The sequence below is a fragment of the Xenopus tropicalis genome, chromosome 1, assembly GCF_000004195.4.
Source record: "Xenopus tropicalis strain Nigerian chromosome 1, UCB_Xtro_10.0, whole genome shotgun sequence".
Taxonomy (NCBI): domain Eukaryota; kingdom Metazoa; phylum Chordata; class Amphibia; order Anura; family Pipidae; genus Xenopus; species Xenopus tropicalis.
The window spans coordinates 89,972,211-89,999,484 of NC_030677.2; the positions used below are offsets into that span (position 1 = coordinate 89,972,211).

General features: G+C 41.8%; 1 protein-coding gene across 5 annotated transcripts in view; it reads right to left on the reverse strand.

Annotated features, from left to right (window-relative positions):
• Positions 1 to 27,274, reverse strand: part of adgrl3 (adhesion G protein-coupled receptor L3) — a 1,193,186-nt gene that overhangs the window by 257,548 nt on the left and 908,364 nt on the right. For all 5 annotated transcript variants that reach the window (XM_031903606.1, XM_031903589.1, XM_031903595.1 and 2 more), the window contains one exon: positions 24,286 to 24,411. In XM_031903606.1, coding sequence (XP_031759466.1) covers positions 24,286 to 24,411 — 126 coding nt within the window. The remainder of the gene's footprint in view (positions 1 to 24,285; positions 24,412 to 27,274) is intronic.

A 27,274-nucleotide genomic window follows, 5' to 3' on the forward strand; every position in this document is an offset into this window, starting at 1 on the left:
GATCCTCCTGCTTCGGTGTCCGTTGAGAGTGTAGATGAATTCGAAGTAGAAGCCATTTTGGACTCAAGAAATAACAGAGGTTGACTTCAGTATCTTGTCCAATGGAAAGGATATCCTCCCGAAGAGAATTCCTGGGAGCCTATGGCCAATATTCATGCCTCACGTCTCACAAGGTTGTTTCATCGTAACCATCCAGATAAACCAGCACCCTCACGCGTCCAGAGGTCGCGTGTCGGGGGAGGGCAATGTCAGCCCCGTGTGCACTTACCCGGTGCTGCAAGTCTCCGCGCGGGTGCGCGACGGTTCCGGTGTAGGTGTGCGGCGGTGTGGTCGCGCAGCCTGGAGGACGCTGCACACAGGTACGTGGGCTAGACGTGCGCGACTTGACGCACGTTGTGCACTTTACGCCACATATAGACGCATGCCGCGACTGACACTGTGCGCATGCTCTTTGTGGATTTAAGGACGCCCAGACCTAGACACCTTTGCGAAGTGATCTTTTGCCTGCAACTAGACACTAAGCGTTCCTGTATTTTCCTGCTTGATCTCCTGACTTCTGATTTTGGCTCGTCTCCTGGTTATTCTTCTGATTATACCTCGGCTTTGATTTCGGACTCTGATTATTGGTGTGACCTCAGCCTGTTCTACAACCATCCTTGCTTCCTGGTGCTTTACTGCAGTGCAAGACTGTTCATTACTTGCTATCCGTCAACGGCACTACTGCTATTCTTCAGCTGGGTCTGTTACCGTTCCCATTCCCGGTGTTCAGGCCCAGTGGGAAGCGCAGGAGAGGCTAATTATCATCAGACTACCGTGATACATGATACTTGTCTTTGCACATGGACATTTTGTCTGCTGTGTTTCAATTTCGCTTTCTCTGTACCCCACATAGTTTGGTAAATCTATGCATATTGGGCATAAAACTGTTCAGTAGACCCCTGGCGTTCATATTTAGAGTGTTTTATGTTGGTACGTTAATAAATGTGGGGTACATAATGGGGCAACATGCAAGCTTTGTGCCAATTTTTACAAACCGTTCTGTTTGCCTTAGCTTTTAGTTTGGTAGTTTGCTGTAGAAAGATGTATTTACCCATTTTTTTGTCAGAATGTGTACTTTCGGAAAATATATGGTTTTCTAGGGTCTCCATACTGTTAGGGGGTCTTATGGCACATAATACACATACCAGGTGCACAAATTGCATGAGCCGGAGGGTCTTATGTGAAAATTCATATGCAGTATTTTTATTTGGGTGCCCCTGTACACCACATAGTTTGGTAAATCTATGCATAAAAGTCATCAAACTGTTCAGTAGACCCCTGGTGTTTATATTTAGAATGTTTTATGTTGATATGTTACAAAATGTGGGGGTACATAATGGGGTAAAATGCAAGCTGTGTGACAATTTTCAGAAATGTCATAAAAACCGTTCTGTTTAGCATAGTTTTGTAGTTTGGTAGTTTGCAGTAGAAAGTTGTATTTACCCATTTTTGTTTTGTCAGAATGTGTACTTTCGGAAAATATATGGTTTTCTAGCGTGTCCGTACTGTTAGGGGGTCTTATGCAGATGCTGGTGGATTCTAACATTCTAGTCTTTAAAGGAGAAGGAAAGGCTAGTAAAGAGTTCATCTCAAAATGCAGGCATACCTTCAGTTGTCTCAATAGTGCCCTTAAGTCTCCCCATATTTCTCCCGTTCAGAGGATCAGAAGCCAAACAGTAAGGAAAAATGCTGAGCTGGGTAGAGAAGATTCCCATAATGCATAGCTTCTCCCCAGACTTGGTGACTTGGGACTGTAGGCGGCGCATGCGCACAAACAGGAGGCTCCCCCTAGTGTCTGGTTGCCATGGCAACCACCGCCCTTACAAACAGTTTAGGCAGCGGCAGCATGAGAAACAGGTGCTGGTAGGGGGAGAGGCAAGCGGGGACGGGAGCGGAGCGGGTGGTGGCGGTGGACGCAGCCGCCAGGCAGGTGCTGGGGAGAGAGAGGCACCTTTTCACTGAAACAAAGCGATGGTGGCGCCGTTCACTGAAAGTGAAGCTAGAAGCCGGCAAGAGGATGCGAGTGGCGGGGGGCGGGGGGGTTGCTAGTGGTGGTGCTGACAAGAGGCTGGATACACAACACGAGGACACAAGCCGGCAAGAGGATGCGAGCGGCGGCGCGCGCGGGGGGGGGTTGCTAGTGGTGGTGCTGACAAGAGGCTGGATACACAACACGAGCACACAAGCCAGCAAGAGGATGCGAGCAGTGAGGGGCGCTGACAAGAGGCAAGTGGATACACATAAGGACGCAGCTGCTGGGGGGGAGACACAGAAGGACGCAGGGGGGAGCGGGGGGGCGTATGGAGGATGTTGGGGACGCATGCGCAGTAGAGACAGTGAGGAAAGCAGAGTGGGCATCCCTTGTTAAAGATGGCAGCGCCGTTCACTGTAAATCTTTCATTAGGCAAGCTAGAAATACAGCGTATTTACATAGCAATAGTAGTACTATTTAATAGTGTGCTTAATAGATTTTGACTTTCCTTGTCCTTTAAAGACGGATTGTAAAGTAAGTGCTGAGTTAGAATGTCCTCCCCTTGAATAATTCCTTCCCTTAACACGGAGACCATGCTCCAGGTTTTAAGAGTCTCTTGGTAGTATGCCGGTAATGGTGAGAGGTTTTTTAAAAACCCTTCAGGTTCAATGACAAATAATTTTCAGTCATACCCCATGTTGCGTACCTGGTGATAAAAGCTGGATGCCAGAGTACACCACTGTGGAGCAGGGTCTGCGTAAAGGTATCTCTGTATCTGTTGGAGACGGAAAGTGTGCACTTGGGAGCGTATGCACACCATTACCTGCCAACCCTCTCTCAAGGGAAGGCTTGAAACACCTGCAGATACCCAGTTCTTTCCCATCCAGAGAAAGTCCAGTAACCTTTTCTGGATCTTAGCAATGAATTGAGTTGGGCTAAGGCACACCAGCTGGTACCAGAGCTGAAAGGCCACAAGCTGGTTGATCACCAATGCCCTCCCCCTCAAAGAAAGCACTTTAGCAAGACCCTTCCATTTTCCAAGATGGATGAGGACACGCTCCTCAAGTTCACTGAAATTTAGTGAGACAGGGCACTCCTCAGCTGACAGACTCCTAAATATTTGATGACCTTGGTCTCCTATGGGATGTCTCTCTTCTTAGGAGGCACAGAAAGGGTTCAATGGCCAGTGCATACAGTTATCCTGACAAGGGGCATCCTTGCCAAACTCCTCGCCCAAAGGTCAGAGGTGCAGTTAAAGACCAATTGATTTTTAGCAGACACTCTGCAGAGGTGTACAGCGTTTTCAGGTAGCTCCAGGATCAGGTGATCCATCCTGTCAAATGCCTTCTCTTGATCTAGGGAGAGAAAGGCAAGGGATAGACCAGCCCTCCGAGCAAAATGCAGCAAATCTCGGACCAGAAAAACATTATCAAAAATTGTCCGGCCGGGGACTGTGTAGGACTGATCTGGATGAATCACCTCTGCCAGAACAGACTTGAGTCTGAGTGAGATAGCTTTGGCTACAATCTTATAGTCTGTGCTGAGCAAGGAGACTGGGTGTCAGTTCTTAATAAGATGGAGATCCCCCTTCTTAAGTAGCAGTGACAACACTGCCCAACAGCATGAAAGGGGCATCTCACCTGTCTCAAGGGCTTCAGTTAGGACCCTTTGGAAATCAGGTCCCAGAGTATCAGAAAAACTGAAAGAACTCCACGGTTAGTCCAACTAGCCCCAGAGATTTATTGTGGGGCATTAAAATGAGTGCTTGAGAGAGCTCATCTACAGTGATAGGTTTCTCCAATCTCTCTCTTCTCCTCTTGCTGACTACTGGAAGCCCCTCCTATAGTTCCTTGCAGGCATCTGGAGAGATGGGATCCAGATAGCCTCTGGGCCCTCAAGGGGGGTGCCATCTTCATCAAGGAGGCATGTGATTTGTTTTCGGTTCCCCTTCTTCTTCTCCAGAGCATAGAAGAGCCACAATCCAAGTCACAGAGTAACTGCATTTGGCTTCGTACATAGGCACCACGAGCGTGAAACTGTTCTATGTTACGCAGAGTCTCCTTCTTTTATAGGTATTCCTGCTGCAGATTTTGGTCCTAACAGCTTTTGCTCAAGATCTAGCACCTCCTCATTCAATTGCACTGCCCACTCACACTCTTGGTATGCTCTTGACACAAGAGTTTTAGGTGAACCTTGCCTATGTCCCACCACTGACTCAAAGTGGCAAATTCATCCTGAAAACCCCTCCAGTCCATCCATATGTCTTGGACCGACTTTGCAAACCCCTCATCCTCCAATAAACTGTTATTAAAGTGCCAATAATCAGCTTTGGTCAGTGATGGTGCATCTGCCACTATCACAGAGGCACAGTTGTGGTCTGTAAATGGAGCCAACCTAATGGCACTGCACCTGGCTCGTGGCATGAGATGGCCCGATATATATATCGTATCGATCCGGGACCGCGAAACATGACTATTTCTTACCCTGGCATAGGTTAAGGCATTTGTGTCTGGGTGCTGCTCTTTCCAGATGTCAACCAAGGAAAAGCAGGCAATGAGTTCCCGCAGTGCTGACTCCGATGAGTCCCTTTTCTGGGGCACATTGCAGTTGAAATCACCCCCCATAATCAAGGCTTCATCTGAGTCAATTGTCTTCACGTATGTTTGACAAACTTTTAAAGAACTGTGTTCTCTCTGCTCCGGTAGTTGGGGCATATATGTTTATAAGGTTGTATGTGCAATTCGAGTTCTGGACCCGGAGATGTAACACACGGCCTGGGATGACAGATTTAGCATTCAGCACATCAGGCTGGAAGGATTCAGAGAACAGGGTCACCACCCCACATGAAGTCCATGTGAGGTGGTTAAAAAAGACCCTACCCTTCCACTCCAGATGCCAGCTTGATAGTCAGCCTCTGCCCTTTCTACTGCCTCCTGATCACTCCGGATGGCAATAACATTGGGGTCAGTGGAAGTTAAGGGAGGAGAGACCACCACATGGACAACAGACTTCACAGGGTTGTTTTTTTCTGAGTCTGCCATGCTATCCTCCTTCATATACACTACTCCAGCCCCATCATCCCCCCATACAGTCTTATCTGCAGATTCCAGTATGGGGGTTATCCCAATATTCTCCCCCTCCAGAAGTGGAATACCCTGAGGCACTGAAAACTGAGTATGTTTGCAGTCCCCAAAACTTATCACCTCAGGGACATTGACTACCCACCCTGCAGGTGTTTCGTTGGGTGCCCCTTTGTACTCCATGTGCAGAACCTCTAAATGTGTTGGAGGCAGATGCTGCACCCCTGACTCTGAGGAGAAACCCATGTTCCCCTGTTCTAGGCTCTCCAGACCATTAACCTCATTATTTCTTACTGAATCTGGAGTTGAGAGTGTATGGTCTGGCGCTGGATGACCAAGTCTACAAGATGGGTTAGACAAAGAGGGCCAGATGTTTCACTGCTGTTCTTGCCCTTGGAGGGGGTGCTCCATCATTGACTACTAATGCCCAATCCTCAGGTACCAGGTGGTTGGAAATTTCCTCTTTTCCTTGCCACCTAAAGAGGAAGGGTCACTCACTGCTCCTACCCCAGCAGATGGTACAATCTTGAGTGCTGACACACCCACAGGGGTAGGTTGATGTGTGGTAGGAACAGCTGTGCCAATGGGGGATGTGGTGAATTTATTCCCCATCTTCTCCTTTGCTGCAGTTGCAAGACCGGCTGGAGACTTAGTGGAGTGGAGAAGGAATGTCCCCTTTAAAGGGCTTGCTGAGATAGTCCTAGCAGGGCAAGCTGTTGCACATGAAGTGCCAGGGGTGCAAGTATGGGCGAGTGTGCCCCATCTACTTGCAAAGGAAACACCTCACTTCCTCTGTGTTATAAAAAATTTTATACAACACCCCCTCAAAAAGAACCCCAAAAGACCCCTCAATACTATCTTGACTCCGAGGAAAAAGCAGTTGCACCTGCCGTTTAAAAGAGAGGACATGTTTAGTTTGCTCTCTTTGCATCCTAAGGGGATTTTAGAAATATTTGATTTTAATTCCCCAAGGGCTTACAGGCACAATATTGTGTATTGTAGGAAAGGGAGCACATTGGATAAGACTACCCTAGTGCCCAACCCTTCTAGGGGTTCTACAGGGACATAACTCCCCCCCCCCCACTGCTATACCCCTCTGCACCAAAGTGTGTACTGCAACCAGTGTACGGGCAAAGATTATTGCTTTCCCATACATTTAGCTGGCTGCCACTATTGCAGAGGGGCCCACTACTTCAGCTGCAGCTTTTATATAAGCCTCTATGCCATGAGCTCCTGACATTAGACATCGGATCCCATGTTTCTGTGTAAGTTGCTCTTCTCCAGTGGTGACTTGGCTTGGGCTGCTGCCAGCAGCTACCGACTGCGCAAATGTTTTAACAGATGTCACATTGGCTGAAGCAGCAGATGTAGAAGCGCTGGGGCTTTTTGACACAAGCTCTGACTGCTGCTTTGCTACAGAGCTATAGCCGGGTCTTTCAGGTCTTTTGCCTTTAGGACCCTGAGGCATTATTTTATCATTTTTGTTTTTATTCCCTCCCATTATTTTACAAAATACCCCACAAAAAAGGAAGCTTAATTTTATTAATCAGCAAAAAGTAGATATAAAGGAGAGAGGCTCTGGCAGGGAGAGGGTTAATGTGAGCAGGTGCCTGGGAGTTGCACTGCTGCTGAGGAAAGATTTTAAATTACAAAATCTTTCTCCCTTTACCTTTCTCTCATTACAAAACTAAAAATGCAATATGAAAATAAAAATAACCCACACAATCTGAGAAAAAAGTAATTAATTTAAACTGAAACCAATCAAGAATCAAAATGCTAGGGGATCTATCAATGAGTTTGTAGCCCAAAGGAAGTGAAAGGAAATGGGCTAACAGTCACTCACCTTCTGGGTGAAACTAAAGTTCGATTTTAAATAAAGTAAATCAACTCAAAACTTCTCAAAATTCTCAAATGGCCAACACCTTCACACATCAAATAAAAATGAAAAATCTTCCCTTAGACAGACAGGCATTCTCTGCTTAATTTGAGCTTAAAGTGATACTGACACCAGAAATTAACCTTTTTACATCTGTCATAACATTGTCTTTGCATGAGCTTTTTTTTACCATAAACGTATTTCCTGAGGCTTTTACATTACCTATCTGATCCCCCATGTTCCTCTGTGAGGGGGCTGCCATATTTGTGCAGCAGTGGTCCGTTAGCACTAAAAGCTATAACTAACAGGCTGAGAAGGAACAGTCAGGTTGGCAAAACAGTCAGGTTTAGGAACTTTAAGTAACAATTACTCACAAAAGCAGCCCTATCAGTGAAAATGATCAACATGACATATAGGTAACTTTTTATGCAGATTCATATTTTAAAAAGTAGTTTTTTCGTGTCAGTATCACTTTAACCTTTTTACTGCCAACGACGTATGGGATACGTCATGGCAGTAAAAGGGCTAAAATGCCAACGATGTGTCCCATACATCGTCGGCATTTAAAGTGTTCTCTCTGCAGCGGCGGCGATCAGGTGCTTCTAGACAGGTTTTTTTTTTTTTTGAACTTACACACACTTACATACATTTATACACACATACATACATTTACACACACTTACAGCACACAATTTAGCAGTTTTCTTTTTTTTTTCACACTTTTATACACTTATTTACACTCATATACACACTTACACACTGTCACACAACTTTTACATATGTACACACATGTATACACAAACACTTTGGGGGTTTTTTTGTGTTTTTTTTCATTTTACCACTTTGTTTTTAGTTTCATTTACCTAAAAACTGTCATGTGACTTATTTTGTTGTTTCACTGATTTGCACAATTTTTGTGATTTTATCACATTTTATCCCTGTATAAGTGTTCCTAATCTGTTTTTAGCGTAGCTTTGCCAGGTGTAACTTTGGTGTACAAAAATAACTTTACCTATTTTGAATTCATCAGAATGTGTACTTCCAAAAATATATGGTTTTCTGGGGGTCTCTGTATAGTTAGGGGGGTTACTGCACATAATACGCTGACAGGGGGCTCTATGTGCAAAAGCTGAGCTGGCAGGCGAGAAATCCATATGCGCTATTTTCATTTTGGGGTCAGTACATACCGCAGACTTTGGTATATCTATGCATATTTGGCATCAAACTGTTCAGCAGACCTTAGGTGTTACTATTTGGGGTGATTTGCCTTTGTATGCAAGAAATTGTGTGAGATAAATGCAGCAAATTGCAACATTTTTAGGCGATTTTCTGAAATGTCATAAAAACCAATAACTTTAGGAAAGCTTTGCAGATTGGTACTTTGGTGTAGAAAGGACTCTTTACCCTTGTTGGATTTGTCAGAATGTGTACTTTCCAAAAATATATGGTTTTGTGGGGGTCTCTGTATAGTTAGGGGAAGTTTCGGCACATAATACACTGACAGGGGGCTCTGTGTGCAAAAGCTGAGCTGGCAGGCGAGAAATCCTTATGCGCTATTTTCATTTTGGGTTCAGTACATACTGCAGACTTTGGTATATCTATGCATATTTGGCATCAAACTGTTCAGCAGATCTTAGGTATTACTATTTGGGGTGATTTGCCTTTATCTGATCTTTATCAAGAAATTGTGAGAGATAAATGCGGCAAATTGCAACATTTTTATGCGCTTTTCTAAATGTATGGCTTTCTGGGGTGAATGTACTTTTTTTGTAGCATTATCACACATAAAGAATGTAAATGTGTTGATTTTGCAGGAGCTGAAATGACAGATCATATGGGGGTATGTTCCCATTGGGGCCCCTACATGCCACATACAGGTCCTTTTCAAAAAATTAGCATATTGTGATAAAGTTCATTATTTTCTGTAATGTACTGATAAACATTAGACTTTCATATATTTTAGATTCATTACACACAACTGAAGTAGTTCAAGCCTTTTCTTGTTTTAATATTGATGATTGTGGCATACAGCTCATGAAAACCCAAAATTCCTATCTCAAAAAATTAGCATATTTCATCCGCCCAATAAAAAAAAAGTGTTTTTAATACAAAAAAAGTCAACCTTCAAATAATTATGTTCAGTTATGCACTCAATACTTGGTCGGAAATCCTTTTGCAGAAATGACTGCTTCAATGTGGCGTGGCATGGAGGCAATCAGCCTGTGGCACTGCTCAGGTGTTATGGAGGCCCAGGATGCTTCAATAGCGGCCTTAAGCTCATCCAGAGTGTTGGCTCTTGTGTCTCTCAACTTTCTCTTCACAATATCCCACAGATTCTCTATGGGGTTCAGGTCAGGAGAGTTGGCAGGCCAATTGAGCACAGTAATACCATGGTCAGTAAACCATTTACCAGTGGTTTTGGCACTGTGAGCAGGTGCCAGGTCATGCTGAAAAATGAAATCTTCATCTCCATAAAGCTTTTCAGCAGATGGAAGCATGAAGTGCTCCAAAATCTCCTGATAGCTAGCTGCATTGACCCTGCCCTTGATAAAACACAGTGGACCAACACCAGCAGCTGACATGGCACCCCAGACCATCACTGACTGTGGGTACTTGACACTGGACTTCAGGCATTTTGGCATTTCCCTCTCCCCAGTCTTCCTCCAGACTCTGGCACCTTGATTTCCGAATGACATACTTTGGACCACTGAGCAACAGTCCAGTGCTGCTTCTCTGTAGCCCAGGTCAGGCGCTTCTGCCGCTGTTTCTGGTTCAAAAGTGGCTTGACCTGGGGAATGCGGCACCTGTAGCCCATTTCCTGCACACGCCTGTACACGGTGGCTCTGGATGTTTCTACTCCAGACTCAGTCCACTGCTTCCGCAGGTCCCCCAAGGTCAGGAATCGGTCCTTCTCCACAATCTTCCTCAAGGCCCAGTCACCTCTTCTCGTTGTGCAGCATTTTCTGCCACACTTTTTCCTTCCCACAGACTTCCCACTGAGGTGCCTTGATACAGCACTCTGGGAACAGCCTATTCATTCAGAAATTTCTTTCTGTGTCTTACCCTCTTGCTTGAGGGTGTCAATGATGGCCTTCTGGACAGCAGTCAGGTCGGCAGTCTTACCCATGATTGCGGTTTTGAGTAATGAACCAGGCTGGGAGTTTTTAAAAGCCTCAGGAATCTTTTGCAGGTTTTTAGAGTTAATTTGTTGATTCAGATGATTAGGTTAATAGCTCGTTTAGAGAACCTTTTCATGATATGCTAATTTTTTGAGATAGGAATTTTGGGTTTTCATGAGCTGTATGCCACAATCATCAATATTAAAACAAGAAAAGGCTTGAACTACTTCAGTTGTGTGTAATGAATCTAAAATATATGAAAGTCTAATGTTTATCAGTACATTACAGAAAATAATGAACTTTATCACAATATGCTAATTTTTTGAAAAGGACCTGTATTTGGGTAAACCTATACATATTTGGAATCAAACTGTTCAGTGGACCCCTGGCGTTCAAATTTATGGAGTTTCATCTTGGTACCTAATGCTATGTGGGAGATAAAATGCTGCAAAGTGGAAGCTTAAGATCAAAATTGCCAATTTTAGAAAAGCTTTGCAGCTTGGTACTTTGGAGTAGAAAGACATGGGTACCCATTTTAGATTCGGGGGAATGTGTACTTTCCAAAAATATATGACTTTCTGGGGTGAGCGTACTTTTTACTAGCTTTATCCCACATATAATGATGTAAATGTGTTGATTTTGCAGGAGCTGAAATGTCAGAAATGACAGTACATATGGGGGTATGTTCACATTGGGGCCCCTACATGCCACATACTTACGTAAACCTATACATATTGGGCATCAAACTGTTCAATGGACCCCTGGCGTTCATATTTAGGGTGTTTTATTTGGTTACTTTATGACCTGTAGGAGATAAGATACTATAGACTGGAAGCTTTGAAGCAATTTTTTTTAAAAAATCACAAATTTTGATAGAAATCAATAACTTTAGGAAAGCATTGTGACTTGATAGTTTGGAGTAGACAGGCAGTTCTACCTATTCTGTATTCCCCAGAATATGTCTTTCCAAAAATGTACATGTAGGAATTTTTGTCCTTGAAATCTTAAGTATGCAGCTTTCTGGAGCAGTGCTTTGGAAATTTGGTAGTGTACTGCTGGGAGTTTTTGACCTATACAAGTGAGAAATCTCCATAAAACTATATATATTTGGTATTGGCACATTCAGGAGACATGGGACTTTCCAAATCAGTTGTATATTCGTGCATAAAATAATTTTTGTTTCTAGTATGTGTGTTTATATTATGAAAAATTTTATTTTTTTTTGCATTTTTAGACATTTAGAAGCCTATATCTTGTTACAGAATTGGAATTACACAAAAATTCTACCATATTTTGAAAGCTTAGGTTGTTCTGAAAAAAACAATATATAGTTTTCCTGGGTAAACTAAAAGTCCCCCCCGAAGAAAGGCCCCTAAAAGTGAAAAAAACTGTCTGGCAATACAAGTTCCGCTTTGACCAAAACGGCTGACAGTAAAAGGGTTAAACAGAGTTTTCTTTTTTGTGGCTTTACACCTTCAGTAGCTAAAGAGATCTCTGGGGCAATCTCTATGCACTTACTTCCTTTTGGGGTCTCTAAATGCCAGATACATTGGTGATCCTATGCACAATGGGCATCAAACTGTTCAGTGGACCCTTGATTTTCAGATTTAGGGTGTGTTTTCGTGGTACCTAATGTTATGTGGGAGATAAAGTGCTTGAAAGTGGAAGATTTGAGGGGATTTTTAAGTTTTTAATTTTCATTATTTTTTATAGAAACTGCTAAATTCAGTAAAGCATTGCCGTTTGGTACTTAGGAGTTGGAAGACATAGTTACCCATTTCGGATTCATCACAATGTGTACTTTTCAAAAATATATGGTTTCCTGGGGTAAACCTAATGTTCCAGGATTTTTGGCTTTGGAATCTTAAGTATGCCGTATTCTGCTGTAATGCTTTGAAAATTTGGTAATTTACTGCTGGGAGTTTTTGATCTATAGAAGTCAGAAATCTCCATAAAATTATACAATATCAGGTATTGGAACGTTCGGGAGACATGAGGCTTATCCTATCATGAAAAATAGCATTTATTCTTTTTTTTTTGTATTTCAAGCTCTAAATCTTGTTCCAGAAGTGGAAATAAGTTTTCCGAAAACTCCAACCCCCCCTACCTTAGCAGAGGTCAAACGAAGACGAGTAGATTCTAACAAGGTTTTTGAAGCTGGCATTGCCAGACTAGCTAATAGAACCCCCCACTTTCTCAAAATTTGGACGCCCTGGGAACTGTACGCTAATAAAGGCTGAGACCCTATTGTAGCATTGAAATATAACTACCTAATATGTGTCTTACCAACTACCTTTTTTCATCTTATCTTGAACTGAGACATGATGGAATGCACCACCGTGAAAACCTATATACACCTTACCATGCTGCACTGTTATTACATACATGTTTGCATTTATTACTGTCATTGTACAATTACCATTGTCGAAATCTAATAAAAAATATAAGTTACAAAAAAAAGAAAATATTCGTTTTTTTGTTGTCGCAGCCACTGAAGCAGAGAGGCCAGAAAAAATGTTAGATAAATGATGAAAATATTTGTTTTTTTGTTGTAGCAGCCACTGAAGCTCAGAGGCCAGAAAAACTCAGGATTTACCTGTCCAAAAAGTTTGGCTTAAAATTAAACCAGTAGGATTTTCACCCTAGTTTGTACGGTGGCGGAGGAGGACGCTAAAGGACAGCTGTGTGTGGAGTCATGCGGTGTGCAGAGAAGGACAGCTGCTGCATGGGGAGTCAGAACAAGTCTTCCGGCGTGCAGTAACCCTCCGAGATCCATGCCTCATTCATTTTAATAAAGGTCAGGTAATCCACACTTTTGTGACCTAGGCGAGTTCTCTTCTCAGTTACAATCCCTCCTGCTGCACTGAAGGTCCTTTCTGAGAGGACACTTGAGGCGGGGCAAGACAAGAGGTTTATGGCAAATTGTGACAGTTCTGGCCACAGATCAAGCCTGCGCACCCAGTAGTCCAGGGGTTCATCGCTCCTCAGAGTGTCGATATCTGCAGTTAATGCCAGGTAGTCCGCTACCTGCCAGTTGAGGCGTTCTCTGAGGGTGGATCCAGAAGGGTTCTGGCGCTGCCTTGGACTGAAAAAACTTTGCATGTCTGATGTTACAGAGTGGCCAAAGTGCATTGTCCTTGCAGGTGTGCTCGTGGGAGGATTACTGGCACCTCTGCCCCTGGAATGTTGAGTGACATCACCCTTAAAAGCATTGTACAACATGTTTTGCAGGCTGGTTTGGAAATGCAGCATCCTTTCGGACTTGTGGTACGTTGGTAACATTTCTGCCACTTTATGCTTGTAGCGAGGGTCTAGTAGCGTTGCGACCCAGTACAGGTCCTTCTCCTTAAGCCTCTTGATAAGGGGGTCCTTCAACAGGCATGACAGCATGAAAGACCCCATTCTCACATGGTTAGATGCAGAGGTATCCATCACCCCTTCCTCGTTATCAAGGACTAAGTCATCCACCACGGTCTCCTCCACCCAGCCACGTACTAGACCAAGGGTCCCCAAAAGGTGACCACAAGCCCCCTGGGAAGCCTGCTCCTGTTGGTCTTCCTCCTCCACAAAGCCACCTTCCTCCTCTGACTCCACTTCTGACACCTCTCCCTGCATTGCAGCAGGTGCCTAGGCTTGTTCTGGCGATTCTGCCCAGAAATCGTGCTCTTCCTGCTCCTGGTCATGCTGGTCTACGGCCTCATCTGTCACTCGTTGCACGGCACGCTCCAGGAAGAAAACAAAGGGTATTAGGTCGCTGATGGTGCCTTCGGTGTGACTAACCATGTTTGTGACCTCGTCAAAAGGGCGCATGAGCCTGCAGGCATCGCGCATAAGCACCCAGTAATGGGGGAAAAAAATCCCCAGCTCTGCAGATCCAGTCCTACCACCCAGTTCAAATAGGTATTTGTTGACGGCTCTTTGTTGTTGCAGCAGACGTTCAAACATCATTAGCGTGGAATTCCAGCGAGTCTGGCTGTCGCAAATTAAACGCCTGACTGGTAACTTGTGACGCCGCTGAATGTCAGCAAGGCGTGCCATGGCTGTGTAGGAACGTCTGAAATGGCCAGACACCTTCCTGGACTGGCTGAGAATGTCCTGCAATCCTGGGTACTTTGAGACAAACCGTTGGACTATCAAATTTAGAACATGTGCCATGCAGGGCACATGTGTTAAATTGCCCAGTCTCAGTGCTGCCAACAGATTGCTTCCGTTGTCACACACCACTTTTCCGATCTTCAGTTGGTGTGGGGTCAGCCACCGATCGGCCTGTGAGTGCAGAGATGACAGGAGTGCAGATCCAGTATGGTTTCTGCTTTCCAGGCACGTCATCCCCAAGACAGCATGACTACGGGGTACCTGGCACGACGAATAGCCTATGGGGAGCTGGGGGTGCACAGGTTTGGAGGAGGCCACAGCAGCAGAGGAGGAAGAAGCCGAGTTAGAAGACGAGTTAGAAGACGAGTTAGAAGACGAGTTAGAAGACGAGTTAGAAGACGAGTTAGAAGACGAGTTAGAAGACGAGTTAGAAGACGAGTTAGAAGACGAGTTAGAGAGCGAAGGAGGAGTAGAGGTGGTGGCAGACCTGCATGCAACCCGCGGCGGTGACACCAACTCCACTGTTGTTGAGCCACGCATTCCCTGCTTCCCAGCCATCACCAGGTTCACCCAGTGGGCAGTGTAGGTGACATACCTGCCCTGACCATGCTTGGAGGACTATGTGTCAGTAGTCATATGGACCTTTGCCCCAACACTAAATGACAGAGATGCGGTGATTTGGCTCTGCACATGCTGGTACAGGTGTGGTATTCCCTTCTGGGAAAAAAAAATTGCGGCTGGGTACCTTCCACTGCGGTGTCCCAATTGCTACAAATTTGTGGAAGGCCTCAGAGTCCACCAGCTGGTATGGTAAAAGCTGGCGGGCTAAGAGTGCCGACAATCCAGCTGTCAGACGCCGGGCAAGGGGGTGACTCGGAGGCATTGGTTTCTTACGCTCAAACATGGCCCACACAAAAACTTGGCTGGGGGCAGGTGAGCAGGAACTGGTGGTCAAGGTGGAAGGCGGAGTGGAGGGTGGTTCATGTGCCTTCGCATAGCAGTTGTACCTAAGTGGGTGTTGGGCTTTGGTTTATATATGGAAGGGAGTGGTCGGGGGGGGGGGGGTCCAGGAGGGAGAGCTGCCTGATTGGCTGCCATGTATCTGCTGGCTCTGGGGTGAGAGGTCAAAATTTGGCGCCAGCTAAGGCGAACCCAAATTGCGAACATCGCGGAAAGTTCGCGAACTTGCGAACACCCGATGTTCGTGCGAATTAGTTCGCCGGCGAACAGTTCGCTACATCCCTATGCATTAATCCTAACCCATCCATCCCTCCTAATCCCATCCATCGTTGGTATTATCCATCAGTAGCCCCTAGGTTATTAATACAAGCTGATATATTTCGTGTTTATGCCTTAATTCGGGTTTATTACTGTTTATGTGCAGTTATCTCATGGCACATCTGTTTTTCCCCAGGCATCAAAGCCTCCTACTCAGATGCCTCTTTTCCTTCATGCATTATTGTACATTATATGAACCACAATGTTTTGTTTACTGTACTTTTGTTATGCTGTATAGTAAATGCGCCATATTTTCTGTTTCCCCAGTTTCACACCTTCCCCTTTGTTAATAAACTGAAGCCTACCAATCTGTCTCAGTGAATTGATGAAGGGAGGAATTTATCTGTATGTGAAACTACACACTGCCCCAGGGTAATACTTAGTGAGGACAGAACAGTAGTTACATAGTTACATAGTTACATAGGGTTGAAAAAAGACCATTGTCCATCAAGTTCAACCCATCCGAGTAAACCCAGCACACAACCTATACTAACCAATCTATACACTCACATATATAAACTATATATACAACCAGTAATACTAACTGTAGATATTAGTATCACAATAGCCTTGGATATTCTGCTTGTTCAAAAATGCATCCAGGCCCCTTTTAAAGGCATTAACAGAGTCTGCCATTACCACATCACTAGGAAGGGCATTCCACAGCCTCACTGCCCTCACTGTGAAAAACCACCTACGCTGCTTCAAATGGAAGCTCTGTTCCTCTAATCTATAGGGGTGACCTCTGGTGCGCTGATTGTTTTTATGGGAAAAAAGAACATCCCCCATCTGCCTATAATCCCCTCTAATGTACTTGTACAGAGTAATCATGTCCCCTCGCAAGCGCCTCTTTTCCAGAGAAAATAACCCCAACCTCGACAGTCTAACCTCATAGCTTAAATCTTCCATCCCCTTTACCAGTTTAGTTGCACGTCTCTGCACTCTCTCCAGCTCAGTAGGCTTTACATGTCCTTTAAAAGCCTGGTGACATTGTTATTGTGAATGACTGCAATTTGAAAAGAAATGAATGGCCTTTAGGTCTTGATGCCAAAACATTTTCCAGTGAGGACGAAAGAGTCAGCAAAGTTGAGGCTAAACTCTCCAAACAAGGAAAACACCAAATTATTCCTCACACCAGTATTTCACCTGACTCTATTGCTATCTCCTGAGGAATCAAGTGGTGGCTTCTATAGATACAAGTGTTATGTCAGCATAAGCTTTAATAATTTCTGTTATGTCTTTACTTATTTACTGTGAACCCCTTCTGCTGGCTGTTTGCTGTATATGCAGGGAACCATTTTCAGTATAATCTTTGACCCTTTGCAACCGCCATACATCTAGAATTTTGTAGCCCATGCTGCGGAAGAAACGCACCATATTCCATCTTCTCCCCCTTAGTAGCATCGCTGATAAGGAAATAGAGTTAAACCCACACTAAGCCACCACTTTAGCTGCCAGCAGCTCACAGACACTGTTGTGTTCTTAAACTGTTTTAATTTTAAAATTAAAATGATACTTTTATCCTATACACAATATATACAATATATAGAGACATAATTATTTCCTCCATGTGTGCAGCTTGGATATTTTTTTTTTCTTCTTCCAATTCAGGCGTTTATTAGACACGGCAGCAGTATCATAGTCATTTAGTATAAGAATGTAGATAGGAGACCAGGTTGAAATAATTTAGTAATACTTGGGCTAGCGTAGGCCCTGCTGTGCGTAGTACAGTTATACTTTAATTAACCCAGTCCAGCCATTTATCCCATATTTTTGGTATCTTTTAGTGCTTCCCCTCCAGGGGCGGGCCAAGCCGACCGGGCGCCCTAGACAACCCAGTCGGCCAACTCCGCCCACCTCCCCGCCCCCAGAATGGCGCATGCGCGCCAAACCACAGGAGGATGTGCGGGGGGGGGGGGGGGGGCGGTGCCATTAGATCGGTCATTGCCTCCGCCGCTAATGACAAGCGGCGGAGGCAATGACAAAGTAGCACTAGAGGTAGGCAGGAGAGGCTCCTGCCTGGCGCCCTTCAATCGTTGCGCCCTAGGCAGCTGCCTCTTCTGCCTACCCCTAGTTCTGGCCCTGTTCCCCTCTTTTGGTAAATAAGGTTTTCAAGTGTAGATATACATTTAGTTTCTAAAATCCATTGGTAATTTGCATTAGAAAGATGTATTTACCCAATTTTGTTAAGTCAGAATGTTTTCTAGGGTCTCTGTACTGTTAGGGGGTCTTATGGCACATAATACACATACCAGGCGCAAAAATTGCACGAGCCAGAGCGTCATATGTGAAAATTCATATGCACTATTTTAATTTGGGTGCCCCTGTACGCCACAAAGTTTGATAAATCTATGCATTTAGTGCATTAAACTGTTCAGTAGCCCTGGCATTCATATTTAGAATGTTTTATGTTAATACATTACAAAATGTGGGGGTACATAATGGGATAAAATGCATGCTTTGTGACAATTTTCAGAAATGTCATAAAAACCGTTCTGTTTATCATAGCTTTGTAGTTTGGTAGTTTGCAGTAGAATATGGTTTTCTATTGTCTCCATACTGTTAGAGGGTCTTATGGCACATAATATACATACCGGGAGCTGCAGCGTTCAGAGGTGAAAATTCATATGCACTATTTTTATTTGGGTGCCTCTGTACACCACATAGTTTGGTAAATCTATGCATACTGGGCATCAAACTGTTCAGTAGACCCCTGGAGTTTATATTTAGAATGTTTTAGGTTGATATGTTACAAAATGAGGGGTACATAATGGGGCAAAATGCACAAAGATTTGTGACAATTTTTAGAAATTTCATAAAAACCATTATGTTTAGCATAGCTTTGTAGTTGGGTAGTTTTCAATAGAAAGATGTATTTAGCCATTTTTGTTTTGTCAGAATGTGTACTTTCGGAAAATGTATGGTTTTCTAGTGTCGTACTGTTAGGGGTTCTTATGGCACATAATACACATGCCGGTAGCTTATATTGCAGCCTATGCACTTTGTATGCCTTAACTTCCTTTTGGGGTCTCTAAATACCAGATACTTTGGCATCCTATGCGCAATGGGCACCAAACTGTTGACCCTTGTCTTTCATATCTAGGATGTGTTTTCTTGGTACCTAATGTTGTGTGGGAGATAAGGTGCTTGAAAGTGAAAGGTTTATTGCCATTTTCAGATATTTCATCACAACCGCTTTGGAGTAGAAAGACATGGGTACCCATTTTAAATTTACCTGAATGTGTACTTTTCAAAAATATATGGTTTTGGGGGTTCAATGTATTTTTTTGTGTTGTTACCCCACAAAAATAAAGTAAATTTGTAAATTTCTCTGGGGCAATTTGTATGCACTAATTTCCTTTTGGGGTCTCCAAATGCCAGATACATCAGTGATCCTATGGACAATGGGCATCAAACTGTTCAGTGGACCCATGGCTTTCATATTTAGGATGTGTTTTTTTAGGTACCTAATGCTATGTGGGAGGTAAGGCGCTTGAGTGGAAGGTTTGATGTGATTTTCAGGTATTTCATCAAAACTACCAATTTTAGGAAAGCATTGCGACTCTGTAGTTTGGAGTAGAAAATGGGTACCCATTTTGAATTCACGCGAATGTGTTCTTTTCGAAAATATATGGTTTTGGGGGGGTCAATGTGTTTTTACCCCCACAAAAATGCAGTAGATGTGTTGAATTTTCAGTAGCTAAAGAGATCTCCAGGGCAATTTGTATGTACTAACTTCCGTCCCTAAATTTGAGATACTTTGGGAATCCTATACAGAGTGGGCATCAAACTTTTCAGTGGACCCTTGGCTTTAATATTTAGGATATTTTTTCTTGGTACCTAATGTTATGTGGGAGATATAATGCTTGAAAGTGGAACCTTTGAGGCATTTTTTTTATAATTTTCATAATTTTTTATAGAAACTGCTAAATTCAGGAATGCATTGCTGTTTGGAGTAGAAAGACAAAGTTAAGGTCCCCATACACGGGCCGATTCTAGCTGCCGATATCGGTCCCTTAGACGGATTTGGCAGCTAATCGGACCGTGTATGGACACTATCGACTTGGCTCATTGAGGTGGGGGATATCAGGAGAAGATCCACTCGCTTGGCAACATCGTCAAGCGAGCGGATCTGAAGGTGTATGGGCACCTTTACCCATTTCGGATTCGGTAGAATGTGTACTTTTCAAAAATATATGGTTTCCTGGGGTAAACCTAATGTTCCAGGATTTTTGGCTTTAGAATCTAAAGTATGCTGTATTCTGCTGTAATGCTTTGAAAATTTGGTAATTTACTGTTAAACCACACGGTGACTCCACCTAAGCTGATCAGAAAACCCTGTACTACACTGATGAGCCTCAAGAAAGGCGAAACCGGTCTGTAGTTGGGAATCTGATCACCTATTATCCTGGCTTCTGCTTTAAAACCCAGTGGGTGAACTTTAGCCTATAGGATAAACCCATGTAAATGGGATTTATTTTTTTTTTTAGGAGTTTGGAATTCATTCCCAGAATTCCTTTTGTTTATTTGTAATTTACTGCTAGGAGTTTCTGATCTATAGAAGTCAGAAATCTCCATAAAACTATACTTATCAGGTATTGGCACATTCGGGAGACATGAGGCTTTCCAAATCAGTTGAATTTTTGTCCATAAAAAAAAATGTTTCTGGCATAAATCCCTATATCATGAAAAATATAATTTTTTCTTTTTTTTTCTTTTTTTATTTCAAGCTCTAAATCTTGTTCCAGAAGTGGAAATACACAAAATCTCAGGCAGATTTGGAAAGCTCAGGTTCTCATAAAAAAGTGATATATAGTTTGCCTACCTAAACTTAACACCCCCCAGTAAATGCCCCAAAAGTAGGCACAATATGTATATATCCTATATGTAGCAGGAGTATCAGACAAACTAAGGAGAATTTTCAACAAATACCACACCCCTGTGTTTTTCAAATCAACACAAAGATGAAAACTGGGACACCCAAAGGTTACAACACCAAAGGAAAAACAAAGCAATGTGGTAAATGCAGTCCTTTGTAGCGAGGAGTGCACATACCTATACATTGGGGAGACAAAGCAACTGCTCTCCAAGCGAATGGCTCAGCATAGGAGGGTGAACTCTACAGGGCAAGACTCTTGCTGTATTTCTAAACCTAAAACACAAAGGACACTCCTTTAAAGATAGCAGTGTTTGCATTTTGGACAGAAGACTGTTGGTTTGAAAGAGAAACCACACCTAAACACAGGCGGGGGTCTTGAGCACCATCTGCGACATATAATGCTTTTCTAACATCTGTACCCTGGCATCTGTACCCCGGCATCTGTACCCCGGTGGCTCTTCTACCTAGTTCTTGCCCTGTATATACCATTACTTTGATAATAAAAGTCTTCATAGTCACAATATCCATGTCTAGTGATAAGCGAATCTGTCCTGTTTCGCTTCAAAGAAAAATTTGTGAATCTTTCAAAAGATTTGTGAAACGGATCAAAGTTCCCAAAAACGGTGCAAAATGATGCGCGCCAAAAAAATTGTCACACCCATATAGTTTATTTATTGGAGTGTATAGATAAGTCAGTATAGGTTTGTGTATGTGCTGGGTTCACTTGGAAGGGTTGAACTTGATGGAATTTGGTAACCTATGTAGTTTTGCTAATTGTATACACCTCTGTAGATGAAAAGTATAACACATAGGACCAATGGTCGTGGTGCTAATGCCAAAAGTAGTGGTAAATAAAGGGTTGGTTCACTTTTAGGTTAACTTTTAGTATGTTATAGAATGGCCTATTCTTAGCAACCTTTTAATTGACCTTAATGTTTTTAACTTAACTATGCAAAATATTTCAGAAAGATTACTGCAGAAAATGGATAGATTACATTACGTATTGGATAGATTACATAGCGAGCATTACATCATCCACACTAGAACAAGCAAAATACCAAAAGCTTATTTTCCAGTATCTGTGTGGACCTCATTTTTATTTATTTTTTCATCACATGAACAGTTTCAGGCAGCAGGTGGTGGTGGGGATAACTAGGATTTTTGCTGGCCAGTCAGACAGTTTTTGAACATTTTGCACTTAAAGTTTCACTTTAGGGGCCTTTCCTTGGGGGGACTTTTAGTTTACCTAGGAAAACAATATATTGGGTTATTTTCAGGACAAAATAAGCTTTCATAATTTGGTAGAATTTTGGTGTAATTCCAATTCTGTAACAAGATATAGGCTTCTAAATGTCTAAAAATTAAAAAAAAAAAATCATATTTTCCATAATATAAACACACATACCAGAAACAAAAATTATTTTATGCACAAAAATACAACTGATAGTCCCATGTCTCCTGAATGCGACAATACCAAATATATACAGTTTTGTGGAGATCAAAAACTCCCAGCAGTACACTACCAAATTTCCAAAGCATTGTTTCATAAAGCTGCATACTTTAGATTTCAAGGACAAAAATTCCACTAACAGAAGGTTTATCCCAGAAAATTACACATTTCTGTAAAGAACAGATTCTGGGTAATCCAGAATAGGCACAACTGTCTGTCTACTCCAAACTACCAAGTTGCAATGCTTTCCTAAAGTTATTGGTTTTTATCAAAATTTGACATTTTAAAAAAAGCTTCCAGTCTATGGTATCTTATCTCCTATAGGTCATAAAGTAACCAAATAAAACACCCTAAATATTAACGCCAGGGGTCCACAGAACAGTTTGATGCCCAATATGTATAGGTTTACTTAAGTATGTGGCATGTAGGGGCCCCAATGTGAACATACCCCCATATGTACTGTCATTTCTGTCATTTCAGCTCCTGCAAAATCAACACATTTACATCATTATATGTGGAATAAAGCTAGTATAAAGTACGCTCACCCCAATCTAAAATGTGTACCCATATCTTTCTACTCTGAAGTACCAAGCTGCAAAGCTTTTCTAAAGTTGGCAATTTTGATCTTAAGCTTCCACTTTGCAGCATTTTATCTCCCACATAGCATTAGGTACCAAGATAAAACTCCATAAATTTGAACGCCAGGGGTCCACTGAACAGTTTGATTCCAAATATGTATAGGTTTACCCAAATATGTGGCATGTAGGGGCCCCAATGGGAACATACCCCCATATGATCATTTCAGCTCATGCAAAATCAACACATTTACATTCTTTATGTGGGATAATGCTACAAAAAAAGTACATTCACCCCAGAAAGCCATATCTTTTTGGAGAATACACATTCCCCCTAATTTATAATGGGTACACGTTTCTATTTACTCCAAAGTCGATTTTTATGACATTTCAGAAAAGCGCCTAAAAATGTTGCAATTTGCAGCATTTATCTCACACAATTTTTTGCGTACAAAGGCAAATCACCCCAAATAGAAACACCTAAAGTCTACTGAACAGTTTGATGCATAGATATACCAAAGTCTGTGATATGTACTGACCCCAAAATGAAAATAGAGCATATGCATTTCTTGCCTGCCAACTCAGCTTTTGCACACAGAGCCCCCTGTCAGCATATTATGTGCCGTAACACCCCCTAACTATACAAAGACCCCCAGAAAACCATATATTTTTGGAAAGTACACATTCTGATGAATTCAAAATAGGTAAAGTTATTTTTCTACACCAAAGTTACACATGGCAAAGCTATGCTAAAAACAGATCAGGAATACTAATGCAGGGATAAAAATGCAATGAAACCACAAAAATTGTGCAAATTAGTAAAATGACAAAATAAGTCACACAACAGTGTAATTAGTGGTCAGAATATCTAAGCCAATAGTCATGCTGTCAAAATAAACAGTTTTTAGGGAAAAGAAACTAAAAACAAAGTGGTAAAAAAAAAAAAAAAAGTGTTTGTGTATACATGTGTAAAAGTTGTGTGACGGTGTGTAAGTGTGTATATGAGTGTATACAAGTGTATATAGGTGTAGATAAGTGTGCAAAATGAAAAACAAAAAAAACTCTGCAAAACTGTGTGCTGTATGTGTGTGTAAATGTATGTAAGTGTGTATAATAGGGATGCACTGGACCCCTGAACCCACCTTGATGGATTCTGCCGAATCCTGAACCGAATCTGAATCCTAATTAGCATATGCTAACTAGGATTGGGAAGGGTTAAAATTTGTGCGGTGTGCCCCTGAATTTTAACCCTTTTCGAATGCTAATTAGCACATGCTAATTTATGCTAATTAGGATTTGGTTCGTCTGTGACCGTGGATTCTGCCAAAACCAAATCCATCAAAAAAAGGCTGGATTCGGCCCGAATCCCGAACCAAATTCGGTGCATCCCTAGTGTATAAATGCAAAAAAATCAGCCTTACCTGTCCTGAAGCTTGCCTGGTCCTCGGTGCTGCAGTCCTGGAGCAGGAAGTCCCCCAAGGCAGTGGGCTGGCACTGGGAGGGAAAGCAGGAAGCGGGACCAAGCATCAGACGGGATGTGATTGCATCTGCTGCTTGGGGGTCGCCCTGCGACGATCGCATCACAGGACCGACATGACAGCCCCCCTGGCTGTCATTGCTAAAAACTCTCTGCAGAAGTGGCACATGCCGCTTCTGCAGAGAGTAACTTTATCTGTCAAACAATGTACGGCGCACGTTGTTGGTAGTTAATGGGTTAAAGAATAAGCAAATAGTATATCCAACACTAGGCCTATTCAATAAAAACATGTTGCAGATATTTAAACAGAGTACATAAAGGATGCAAAGATTATTTTCATAATAATGCACAGGTCATGTAGCCAGACTGATTATAATTCACCATAATATAATGTAGTACTTCTTATTGCACAGCACTTTTATTGTAGACAGCATGCATTATTTACCTGCGAGCCAGTGGCATATCTTCCCGGATTTCGAGAAATAGATGTTTTTGTAGAACCAGAAGAGTTTTCGGAACTTTTACTACTACAACAATGTGTACGTAGGCATTTCCCATACTCTTTTCTCACCTAGGTAAAGAAACCAGTCAGTATTAGATAATAAAAATCCAAAAATTGAAATAAGAGTGTGGCTTGTTTAATCATATAAAAACAGCCCTCCGCTGGTATTTTACTTCCTTACTTTCCATTCATACTCTGCAGTAGCTCTTGTAATTGGTGTTAGTAAATTAGGATTTATTGATTTATAGTTACATAGGGTTGAAAAAAGACCAGAGTCCATCAAGTTCAACCCATCCAAGTAAACCCAGCACACACAACCCACACCTACCAATCTATACACTCACATACATAAACTATATATACAGCCACTAATATTAACTGTAGATATTAGTATCACAATAGCCTTGGATATTCTGATTGTTCAAGAACTCATCCAGGCCCCTCTTAAAGGCATTAACAGAATCTGCCATTACCACATCTCTAGGAAGGGCATTCCACAACCTCACTGCCCTCACCATGAAAAACCACCTATGCTGCTTCAAATGGAAGCTCCGTTCCTCTAATCTAAAGGGGTGACCTCTGGTGCGTTGATTGTTTTTATGGGAAAAAAGAACATCCCCCATCTGCCTATAACTTAGTTTTCCCTTTAAAGGGTTACCACACTCTAATTTGTTGTTGATTTTGAAAAAAAATTGTATTTTTCTGCTTGTAAAGGTTTTAAATTTTGTAGAATATTGTAGAATTTTTCACTGAAAACATACATACAAAACACCCTTAAAGTTCTGCTAACTTTATTGTAATTTGTACTTTTTTTATGGATTTAGTTTTGCTAATTTTATACACCTCTGTAGATGTAAGGTATAACACATACGATCATAGTGCTAGTGCCAAAAGTAGTGGAAAATGAAAGGGTTGGTTCATTTTCAGTTGTCATAGAATGACCTATTCTTAGCAACTTTTTACCTTTTTTAATTATTTGCCTCTCTTTTCAAGGGGTCACTAATTTCAGCAGCTAGATAAATACTGCTCTGTGAGGCTCCAATTGTATTGTTATTCTTATTTTTTTATTACTTTTATTTAGACCCTCGTATATTCAGATTCATGCTTCTCTTTTTAAACCACTGCCTGGTTGCTAGGTTAAATCAGACACTAGCAACCAAATAGCTGGTGAAATTCAAAAATGAAAAATTAAAAATTATTGGTGAACTTTGTATAAAGTACTTACGAAAAATGCTTTAGCTCCTAGTTGTTGCTCTGTGCTGCAACCAAATACAACTGCAAAAATCCAAAAATAGGAAAAAAAGCTCCAGCAGATTAACTGCAAAACATTTATTATGGGTGTGTTACCACTACCCATAATAAATGTTTTGCAGTTAATCTGCTGGAGCTTTTTTTCCTATTTTTGGATTTTTGCAGCTGGTGAAATTCCTAACTGGAGAGCTGCTGAACAAAAAGCTAAATACACGTATGGGATCCCTTAACAAAAACCCTTTATCCAGAAATTTCCGAATTACAGAAATACCATCTCCCATAGACTCCATTATGAGCAAATAATTCTAATTTTCTCTGTAATAATAAAACAGTACATTGTACAAGATCCTAAGATATAATTAATCCTTATTGGATGCAAAACAAGCCTATTGGGTTTATTCAATATTTAAATGATTTTTAGCAGACTTATTAAAGAACCCTTATCCAGAAAACCCCAGGTCCCGAGCATTCTAGATAACAGGTCCCATACCTGTAATTCAGAAACCACATATAATAAAAAATGAAGACCAACTGCAAATTGTATCAGCTTAGCACTCTCTACATTATACTAAAAGTTAATTTAAATGTGAACTACTCCTTAATTGAGTTCTCTATTATACAGGAATTAAAAACTGTGCCACCTTGTTAGAATTCATAGAGCACTACTTAACTTTATATAACCATTAACCATGATTAACCATATAACCCCTAGCTATTAACAGCTAAGGACAAGTTAAATATAACCCTCAATGAATGTGGAGTGACAGGTGGCATTAGGGGAAGACTGATGATGTTGGTATCCTTGCAAGATAGAGGTTGAAATCATCCTTTAATACATTTATATATGAATATTTTTATGTATGTCCAGTTAGTATTAGGTTTTATATGTAAAATTCTATGTTAGAGATTTTGTTTATGTTTTTTTTTATATAAACCACAGGATTGGGTCTTTCGATTTCAGTACATCTGCCTGTAATAGTAATTTGCCTTCTGTAACAGAAATATCCTTGTAAGCTATTGTTAGACTTTGCTACGCGACAAGTAATAAGTCTATGGTGCAGTAACACCTCCTAAATACAAGGCTGTTCTGATACATAGCCATGTCCTTAGTAGGCAAGCTAAAAATTTAATTATATAGAGTATACTTCAGCATCTAACCATGTTTTGTTACACTTAAACTCTTCATAACTTTCACAACCAGCAACATTGTTTCATTGTTAGATTACTTTATATTTTTCTACCTTTCCTTAACTTGCCACTCATGCTTTTGCTTATAATTGTAATGGGTTATTGTGGCCCATTTTGAAGCAATTTTTTCTGGCTAGGGTATATATTGTGTATATGGGGTTTCAATCTGTTGATTTGTCCCTGAGGAAGAGCACTGTTTGCTCGAAATGTTGGATTTCTTTCAATAAACCTTTTGTTTTTTACACATAGTCCCAGCAAATGGGGTACTCTCTCTCCATATAATATATAATATATATATATATATATATAGTCTTGTAAAGAATTGGCACTCACCAATATCGGGGCAATGGCTGGGTGCTGACAAAAGTAATGCATCAAACTCAACAGTAGAAAGCACTCACAGCTATAGGATCAATCAAGTCAGTGATTTATTTCAGCATACCATCTATGCGTTTCGATCACCACAACATGGTCATCAGATATATGTTTGTAG